At 38.9% G+C, this 10,604-nt stretch overlaps 1 protein-coding gene across 1 annotated transcript; it reads left to right on the plus strand.

Annotated features, from left to right (window-relative positions):
- Positions 1-311: 311 nt before the first annotated feature.
- Positions 312-8,634, plus strand: LOC103461027 (tropomyosin alpha-4 chain-like). Its single transcript, XM_008403344.2, has 8 exons — positions 312-458; positions 1,332-1,465; positions 1,784-1,901; positions 2,905-2,975; positions 4,535-4,610; positions 5,120-5,182; positions 7,468-7,537; positions 8,276-8,634. Exons 1-8 carry the CDS (start codon positions 327-329, stop codon positions 8,356-8,358), a joined length of 747 nt encoding a protein of 248 aa, XP_008401566.1. The 5' UTR covers positions 312-326; the 3' UTR covers positions 8,359-8,634.
- The last annotated feature ends 1,970 nt before the right edge of the window (positions 8,635-10,604 follow it).

Below are 10,604 nucleotides of genomic sequence, written 5' to 3' on the forward strand. Positions count from 1 at the left end.
ATACCGTCAACAATAAGGTCACCATCATAACTTGTTGAATAAGATAGGAGGACCCTGAAAGTCTAGATAGTTCCAGTTGCAACAACATTTATGCGATTTCCCTTTGGAATGAATAAACCTTTATCAGTTTGATCTGAACTGAAATAAAATAAAATACTGGAATTATACTGTCTGCAGCAAAATAGTTGGCATGTTAACAGGTTTGGTTATCTGTAAATTAAATAAATTAACATTATTTTGAAATTATAACGGGGGAACTTTCCGGAGCGGTTGCCATGGAAACGCCGTGACGCCGTTAGGGAAGTTTGGTGCTGAACTTTCACAGAATGGCGACCTTGACATCCATAGACGCTGTTAGGAGGAAAATCCAGAACCTGCAGCAGCAGGCTTACGAGGCGGAGGACCGGGCCGAACTCTTCCACATGGAGGCGGACATGGAGAGGCAGGCCAGAGAGAGGGTAACCACCGGGGCCGGACCGTCCGGCCTCCAGGGGGCGCTGCTCGGTCACTCGCTCATTTATTCGCCATTAGGTTTGAGGGCCAACATTATTTTCGACCTGATCATTAATCATTTTAATTCAAATGGTCTAACTCTATAGTGTCGTCACAGCCGGTCTGCTCTATTTGTAAACCGGCGCGCCGAGAGCGGCGGTGGCGCTCAGACAGATCAGCGGATTGTAAAGTAACATTTGAAGTAACATTTGATTCAGTTAGCAGCAAAGGAGTTTAAAATGAATAATAATAATAATAAAAACAGCCAGGCAGCAGAAACAAAACCACACAACACTGAGATTTTCTGTACATTTATGCATTCATTGGATTTTTCATCAATGACTGAACTGTAACTTAAAGGTATTACAGGAAGAGAACACAAACAAACATGTTACGTTATGAAGTGATGACACACTATTGATCAAAATGCATATTGTTAATGATCAGATTTTCAACCTTTCCCTACCTTTGAATTTGCTACTTGTTTGAGACAATAATATTTTGTTTACAATCACATTCTGAAAAGACAATTTATTAGAAACTCAGTTTAACTTAACAAAGTCAATGTTCAGCTTTTATTCTGGTGAAGAAAATATTAACCTATACCTGTAAAAGAGCCCAAAGTCTTTAATAGAAATAAAGAGGCATCTTCTCATTTGTTCAGACATTTGAGCTCCCAAAGGTGAGCTGCTCAGAATGTTTCTCAGCAAATAGGGAGAAAGAGGTTAGAAACTGATTCTTGGAGGATATTGATTTTGTTGGATATCAGGGTCTATTTGTTATTTAGGGTCACTGTTCTTCTTTACTGAGGCTTGAACAGAGTTTTTCTGTTCCTGCAGGCAGAGGCAGAGGTGGCGTCTCTGAATAGACGCATCCAGCTGGTGGAGGAGGAGTTGGACCGAGCTCAGGAGAGGCTAGCTACTGCTCTGCAGAAGCTGGAGGAGGCAGAGAAAGCTGCAGATGAAAGCGAGAGGTGAAGAGCTTCCTGTTGCTCTGCTCTTATCACTATTCTTTACTTTTGCTTTTTAACTTATTTATCTGGGACCAAGCAATACAAAATATTTAGTCAGGTTCTATAGTTTAAAAATTAAAGTACATTGCATCACTGGTACAAATTAAATCAGAAATAAAACACCAAGTAATAAAAGTGCGACTGGAGCCGGTTGTCTGACCTGTAAACACAGAATGTGAAATGTTTAGGTTTTTTGTGGTAGAGAGAGATTCATGCCAAGCTGGCGAATGCTGCACCATGTCCTACCTGACCAGCATTTATGTCTGTCCTTCTCTTCAGAGGAATGAAGGTGATAGAGAACAGAGCAACAAAAGATGAAGAGAAAATGGAAATCCAGGAGATGCAGCTGAAGGAGGCCAAACACATTGCTGAGGAGGCGGACCGTAAATATGAAGAGGTGGGACTAATTCTGCACATTCTTTCTGTTTAGAGTTTAACAAAGGATTTCATTTTAAGATGGAATTACAATTTTAGTATCACTTAGACAGTGGCGCAAAAAGTGGGCACGCAGGGTGTGCAACGCATAGGGGCGCAGCACCAGAGGGGGCGCCAAAACCCCGTCTGGAGGGGGCAGCGCGCCGATGATGTTTTCCTATACACTTCAGGCGCCTTACGCTCCTTCACCTCGCACACATAACGAGGTAAATGTAGCGAGTTTTAACCTTCACGCATCGTCGGCGTGGGGGGGTTGAGCGTCGCTCCTTCTCCTTCACCCTGCTGTTCCTTCCCTCGGGGAGGGGGGAGAGGGGGGAGAGGGGGGAGGGCAGTCTATGTTTTCGCATCCACCTGAATAATGTGTAGTTGCACCACTGCACTTAGAAATACTAATACCTCAAAATACCAAGCCCTGGCACCGCAGCAAGTCCACCTCTGAATGGTACAAAACACAAAAATGAACTGGCAACCCACTGATTACAGGACAAACTTCAACCACCAGCCAATTAAAGAGCTGCTAATTTAACATAATACCTCCAACTTCAGTTCTTCTGGCATCAGTTGGCATGTGAACCAGACAAGATTTGTGCTGCAGCTTGCAGTCAATGAGTCATCCAGCAAGTGTAAAGAGTTAGATGTGACGCCATCTCTTGATTTAGAATGGGACAAAGATTCAAACTACAACAGCAAATCTCTAACAGAAGGACTAACCAAAGAGAAACAAAACTCCACAATGGACCAGTTAAAGTCCAGAAACAGTTCTTAAACCTTAGAATTAAAAGAGGATATTTTTCCTTTTTACCCTGTTTTTAAAATTCAGTAAATAGAATATAATTTCTTATTAACTTTGATCAGGATGAGGTCACAGCAAACAACTGGTTCTAAAAGTCAGAGTTGAGGTATCGTACTCAACAACATGAGCAGGTTTTGTGTTGAATGACATCAGGACTTGAATATATTTGCAGGTTGCACGTAAACTGGTGATTCTGGAAGGAGATCTGGAGCGCTCAGAGGAGCGAGCTGAGGTGGCTGAGGCGTAAGTATCATGATCACCTATAGTATGACCTGCAAACCAATTGGATCTGATTATGGTGGCCACACAGATAATAAATAAATAAATAAAAACTTAACAGTAGCAACTTTTTCTACAAATGGCAGGCTCCTTTAGGTGATTTGATTTCTGAATGTACATTTGTTTTTATTTGTAGCATTTTTTGTGTTCCTCCACTTTAACAGTATGTAAAAATGTTTTGTTGTGTTTTTGTGAAATGTGTCACTGCATGGAAAGCATGAATGCATTCTTGTTTCTGGTCTGACGCCTCGCCCCATCCTGGACTAAACCCCTAGGCGGGTCAGGGAGCTTGAACAGGAGCTCAGGCTTATGGACCAGAATTTGAAGTTGATGATGTGCGGTGAGGAAGAGGTATTTGATGCAGCCTGCACTAGCCTTCTCATCTCTGCTGGTCAATTCTGTTTAATTTGCATGTTTTCTCTTCCTCTCCATCCTTTACTTAATACTTCATAAGTTTGTCTGGTATTAATATATTTTTTTAATTCTGTATGAAAAGTTCTGGTCAAACAATATTTTTTTACAAAATGAAGATTTACTTTTAATAACAATTGATTACCATGTGAGACACCATGCAGGCGCAGCTCAATAATCTATTTTTGTTTGTCTTCTTATGGCCACATTTAGTTTAAGATGGTTTTATTAAAACATTTAACTACAAATATGGACACATTTTCTTCAAATATCTGACAAAAAAATTTTCAGATCAGTTTAACTCAGTTTATTTACATAAAACCAATTCACAACAAATACATCCTAAATCGTTTATGTTCATTGCCATATCTACTGCAGGATATTGAGGAGTACATTTAATTTTTAGCTGAGGCTCTTCCAGGGTCTCCTGGCATGGGTGGAAGTCCTAGGAGTATGAGGGGGGGTTGGGTTGGGTTGGGACTCCCAATCTAGGAAAAGTCTAGAATCTTTTCTATAAATATTACTTTCAAGATGAGATATTTATTTCTACCTACATGTTGGTTCTCAGCCATGATCCAGAACATGAAAGAAACAGAAAAGGTTTTAAAATAAGGCAGCTTAACAAGTTATAATTTAAATAACACATAACTTGTGTTGAGAGACATCGCAATAAGTCAGTGTTAATGAGGAATTTTATTAAGTGGTGTTACTCATTAAAACTTAATTTTGTTTAGAGCATTAATTTTTTGAAACATGTAGCAGAGATCTGTTTTTGTATGCTATGTTTTGCCCAATGCTCACCAAAAATGTTTATTAGATTTATTTTGAATATTTATGTAACCTTTTCTCCAGACTCCCTGGTATTTTACTGAATCAATGGTTCCTCTGCATATTGCTGGACCTTAAACATTATATCCATTGTTTCCAAAGACAATATCATTTACTTCTTCTTAATTTAATAGTCAAATGTATCTAATATTTATTTTATTTTGACACATATAAAAATGTTTTTGGTCCATCAAATTGCATCTGGTTTGAGCTTCTCACCCGTTTCTGCCTTTCAAATTACTGCCTTTTCTTCTGCTGCTTTTCTTCTTTCCTATGTTGTTCAGTAAATCAGCTGATCTTGAGGAAGAATTGAAAAATGTCACCAACAACTTGAAGTCCCTGGAAGCCCAGGCTGAGAAGGTACAGTGAGAGATGAGGAGGACTTTGCCGCTAACATGATTGATCAATGAAAAACATGCAAAATAGCAAAGAACAACATGTCCATTCAACATCTGCATTGCTGGTTGAGTTGAGTTAAGATGGTAACGACAACATCACCAGAGAAAGATGGTGAGGTTGGTCTATGTTAGGTTGGTGGTAGAAATGTGTTGAAATGCTGGCAGGAACCAACACACGAGGGAGAAATAATTCCTGGTCACATTTCTGTTAATAATATACAAATGAAGTTAGGCAGTACAATGAAGACTTAGATAGTATGATTGTAACAATTTCTAGCTTAATGTTTCAATATCTTGTTATTTTCTTGCATTTTTCTAGATACTCAAGTCAGTAGAGACAAAAAACAAAATCAGATCAAGGCTTTTCCACATTGAAAGCTTTATTTCTGTTTCTCTGCTGCTTTTAAAGTTTAGGCTGGAAATGTCACTCCATGGAACTTTTTTGTTTATACTTTTTGCTTTTGATTTCAGTACTCACAAAAAGAGGACAAATATGAAGAAGAGATTAAAGTGCTGACAGAGAAGTTGAAGGAGGTGAGTATATTTATCCTTCTATTACTCTCCCTTTGTTGGTTGAGTTTAAATACTCCAAAAACAGTTTTGAAACATGTCCCCTAAACCATGTATGCACAAATATAAATGTGCGTATATTTCTGCAGGCCTCTGAGATAATTTATTTCTAGCTGTCTAAAAAAACAAATTGAAATTAAGTCAAAATAAGACAAAGATGATGGTAAAATGCAAATTTACCTTGGACTCCATGGTAGGACCAGTGTTTTATCATGGGAATACTCAACAAAAAAAAAAGAAACAAAAACAGAGCAATGGAGTAATGGAGCATTTAGTATGTTAAGCGAGCCAAAGAGCCACTTTTGGTTCTGGAGTTGCAGTTTGCAGACCCTAGATCCAGCAGATGAAAACTGTGATCCTGTCTCAGTATGACTTAGGGTTTGCATCAACAATCGACTAGTTGATTCTTTACTCTTCAGTGACATTTTACGGAGCTAGTCGACTAGTCGCAATTATGTGACAAAACTGATTTTTCCCAGAAGATGAACTAGGAGCCGTAAATTAGGAGCCCCTGTTGGGCCCTCTGATGACCGCAACAAGAAAATGGGCGGACATGACAAGAAGAAACATTTTAAGCCCTTCAGAGGCATTTATTATTAAAGTGATTGTCTAGGGGTAGTGTGCGGCAATTACACCTGTTTACACCGGGGTGTGCCCCCTTTGGCCTGGACCTCCATCTGGTGCAGATCTCCCTCAGTCATGGACTGGTTGGCCCCCACAGGTCTCAGCCTCTGCTCCCAAGTCTGATCAAGCGACGCCTCCACATGTGGTCCATCCAAACCACGAGCTGGCTCCCACACCTTGTCAAGCAACTGACGTACCCCACGCCGACTGGTTCTGGCTCCGGCTCCAGCCTCTGATCCTGGCCTCTGGCTTTCATCTGCTTCTGGGCCTGGATCTCTGGATCTAATTGTGGTCAATGTAATAATTTGACTCCTATCAGTGCAGCTATGTGAGCATATCAGATCATCAGCACCTGTTTCAGGTATTCAGCTCATTGAATTGAATAGCCATTATTAGCAGTGAAAAGAGAAAAGAATTCAAAGTCAGACCCGACTTTGTGCAATTTGTCGGACCACCTCTTCTCCGCTGCTGGTGCGTAAGTGCGGGATAATGCTTCTGCTTCTTGTTTTTATAATTTTGCATAATAAACTTAGTACAAGAGTCTTTTTTGTCACTATTTATCGCGAATAAACCTACTAAAGCATGTAAGTTTTCAGTTTTGTTGCTATGACGTCATTGCAACAAGTTGACATTGACTCGACCTTTATCATGTTGTAGTTGACTTTAAAAAATATGAAGTTGTGCAACCCAGTAATGGTGTGCAATTTACCTTTACTTCATAGTTAGAATAAAGCTGAAGGGAAAAAATGAAAATAGTCCAAGGTACCAATTATGGGTTCTTTGCCGACACATATAAGAATTTGAATTGGTATTATTTGTTCAGTACAGAGGACATAATAGGGGCTCTAGACCCTGTTGGCCCCTGTTTAGAACTGCTCATGCTCGGCTTTTAATTCATTTCACATTTAATTTTCTTTCAATTAAAACTTAATTTAATAATTCATTTCAAATCAATAATTTATTATTAGATAGACAGTGAAGAGAACTGGCCCACAGACTGTGGGAGTCAGACTCCATAACTAAGGCAAAGAGAACTAGTCCTTTGCATGATGAGGAAGTAAAGAAGTTGGAGCTGATAGTGACCCTCTCTACAGAGAGGGTCACTATCATGTCAGTAAAACATTCAGTCCATATTTAGAATGATTACGTTTCAGGTTGGAAAGAAACATGTGTAAGAAAAAGCTGGAAATGGAGTTTAAGAAGTTAAATTCATCTTCAGAGATCAACTAAATTTACTGTGATCAGCAAATTATGGTGTGCGTGATTATTTCACACATCAGATGGTAAGACTGACAACAGAGGTCCTTTGGGTTTCTATTACCATTCAACTAGAAATATAAAATGTTTGGAAACTCTGTTTCCACCAACACAAACAATCTAATCAGATTGTGCATCAAGTTCCATTGGTGTGTCACCAATTCAGAAATAGTTTTCCTTAGTTCTACAGAAGATGGTGTTGCTTTCATCTCTATGAAAATTAGTGGTCTACTTTGACTAATATGTGACGTTATTGTGACTGACACATTGTGTCATTTTCATATTGTGCGCCAAGCCAGTTGGTTTAATTCTTGTGCTGTGCTCAGTTTGCTTGTTAGTGGGTCATTAACTGTTTGTGTGTGTTCCAGGCTGAAACCCGGGCAGAGTTTGCAGAAAGATCTGTGGCTAAGCTGGAGAAGACCATTGATGATCTAGAAGGTATGTAATACTCTATCAGCCCTGCTTTCAGTCAGTGTGAGTAAGACCTTCCAGTCCTCCCAGTCCTCCCAGTTATCCTTGTTTGCAGGCAGCTCTTGCAGATGTAACTCTGAATTTGTTAGATGATTGGTTTTAATCTACAGAAATACTTAGCTTCCCTTTTAGTTGACAGTCAGTGTGTGTGACCTTGTTTTTGTAAGGATAATTTTTCCATCAAATACTACGTTGAGAGGACAGGTTTCTTCTGATGGGACCCAAACCCTGGGCCCCAGGTTTTGGGATGTGTTTTGGTTATAATTTATGTTTAGGACTACGGTGTGAATTGAGTTTTGATTAGGATTAGGGTTAGGCATATACTAGGCATATTTTGCACCTGATAAATTATGCATTATTATCGCCTTTGCAGGATTTTCTAATATTGTGCAGGACTGTTACAATCTGTGTTTCATTGTAGAAATAATTTGATCTGTTTCTGAAGCAGCTGCCAGCTAAGGTCAACATCAGCCTGTTGAGTGTCATAAACGTGTCTCATTGAACTCTGTAGAACTTAGTATTTATATGATTTCAACTTCATCTTGAAAGGTGTGCCAGATATTATCCTTCCTGTGAATTATTTTGATGTGGAGGTTTCTAAGTTGGTTATTTTTTAAACCTTTGTTCTTTTCTCTTTTCTGTTCTTTCATTTCATTGTGTTTCCATCCTTCCCTGTGTTGTCCTCCTGTCCATGGCTTCTTCCAGATGAAGTGTATGCTCAGAAGCTGAAGGGCAAGGCTCTCAGTGAGGAGCTGGACCTGGCACTCAATGACATGACTACACTGTAGAAGCTTCCTCCCTTCCTCTTCTCCTCTGTTGCCTTCCCATTTCCCCCCTGTTGCTTTGCTGGTCTCTTCTTGTTCTGCAGAAATGTTATTGGCTGGAAGATTTCTAAACATAATGCAGTAAATTCAGACTTTTTTCTTCTTTCCATTCTTTGAACTTACAGCTAGCACCCCTTTCACTACTACCTGTCCTGAGGTCTGGAGTTAATGTCATTCGTATTTATTGAAATCTTCTTCCCCCTCCTTTCTGTAATAAATATTTTTATCCTTATCAAATTCTGTATTTTTCCCAATTTTCCCTTTTTTTTCTTTGACTTGACTTCCAAACATTAACTTTGCAGTACAGAGAATAATGCCTAATTAGTGTGAGATGGCCACAACTCAGGTACATCTGAGTTTTCTTGACACTAAATTTCTTCACGTTTGGGAAAAACGTGTGAGAAATGTTGATAAAGTGATGATGACAAGTCACCGAGATGGTTTTATACATGGAGCTCTTTAGTCTTGTTTGCTTTGGTCTGAAATTCATTTTTAGTGGTTATAACATCTCTAAAGTTAGCATCTGTATGGGAAACTACTCAGAATTTGAATAAGGAATAGGCTTGTGGCTTTTAATTAATCAGAATTAACTTTGATTTAGTGATTCAAAACCTAAAATTATTTGATCAAGTCTAGATTAGAATACTGTACACACCTCTGATACAATCCTTGTAAAGCTGGAACTATTGCTAACTAGATGCTAACTTGAGCAAATTATATCCCATCGAACAAAGATTTATATATGAAAAATGTAAAATTGGGCTGCTTTGTGGGACATTTGCTACACTGTAAAACATTTGAGCAGCATTTAATTGCATTACTACTACTCTTTAAGTCAAATAATTTTAACAAGTTTTAGATTTTGAACCCAAATGTGTGTTTGTGAAAAATAAACTTTCCCAAGGTGTGTTAACATTTTATTAATTTTGTCAAACCTCCAAGAGTTGAATAAACTAGAGTTTTCAGCTTAGGACTTAAAAAACTGAAAGAAGAAAAAAACAGGAGTGGGAACTATTTCCCAGAGTGCTTAGCAGCAAGTTTTTGTTTCCTGAGATGGAAGTGTGTAACACTGATCTGACTCCTGTGTTATTAATGTGATGATAAATAATATTTATCATCAGATCAGAAAATTTTTCATGCAGTTTCAAACAAGATCTTAAATTATTCTCAAGTAAAATAAGTAGTTACTTTAACTTGATATTGTGAGTAAAAGTAATAGAGAAGTGTGTGCTCTTTAACTAGGTGAGGGCAGTGGTTTTTTTCTTGCATATTGTGAAATAATTATTTGGTTTAAATTTGCAGCATTAAGTTAAAACTCACAATTCAACATTAATGAGCTTAAAAAAACAATGTTGTTGTTAAATCAACTTCATGAACTTTGATCCACGAGTTAAAACCTATACAAATTTCTTTTTAACTTAAACTGCATTTTCAAGTTAAACCACCTTAAAATATTTTACAGTGTTGCTGTGTTCCTGTCAAGCTGGAAGGTCTTGGGTTTGAATCCCACTTGAGGTCTCTCTTCATGTCCTCCTTGAGCACACATTGGTTCTCTCTGTGTACTCCAGCTTCCTCCCACAGGCCAAATACATGACTGTTGGATTAAGAGGCAAGGACTGGGTGGACCTTGCCTCTCATCCGATGACCACTTTAAATAATCCTCCCTACCATTTCCCCCCCTTGACCATATAGGAAAATTGACAATGGGCTGTTTATAGTTGTCAAGCTATATCTATGGACAGAGCGATCATACTGTACACAGATTCAGGTTTTCTAGATTAAAGTACAAAGCAATCAAATAGTTACATTTAAAAGAGAAGTAATAAAATCAGACAAAAACACCAGCCACATCTCTAACTAGTGCCTCATCCAATACACAGACAGGAAGCAGAGCATCATGACAGTCTATTATTATGTAGGCAGGTTACTGAGGCCATAAGATGAAATGTTCAGCCGGAGATGACTTCAGACTGGCTCCACATACATGAGGATATGAGAAGTAAATAGAGATCACAGATGACCATGTTCAAGATTTCAAACCATTGCATTCAGGATAGTGGAGTGGACCAGGATAGTGAGTGGACCATGTTCCGTACCTCCATTGCCGAGGCGGCCTATCGGAGCTGCAGCCGCAAGGTTGTTGGTGCCTGTCGAACCCGTTGGTGGACACCTTCGGTGAGGGATGCTGTCAAGCTGAAGAAGGAGTCCTA

The sequence above is a fragment of the Poecilia reticulata genome, unplaced genomic scaffold (assembly GCF_000633615.1).
Source record: "Poecilia reticulata strain Guanapo unplaced genomic scaffold, Guppy_female_1.0+MT scaffold_473, whole genome shotgun sequence".
NCBI lineage: Eukaryota > Metazoa > Chordata > Actinopteri > Cyprinodontiformes > Poeciliidae > Poecilia > Poecilia reticulata.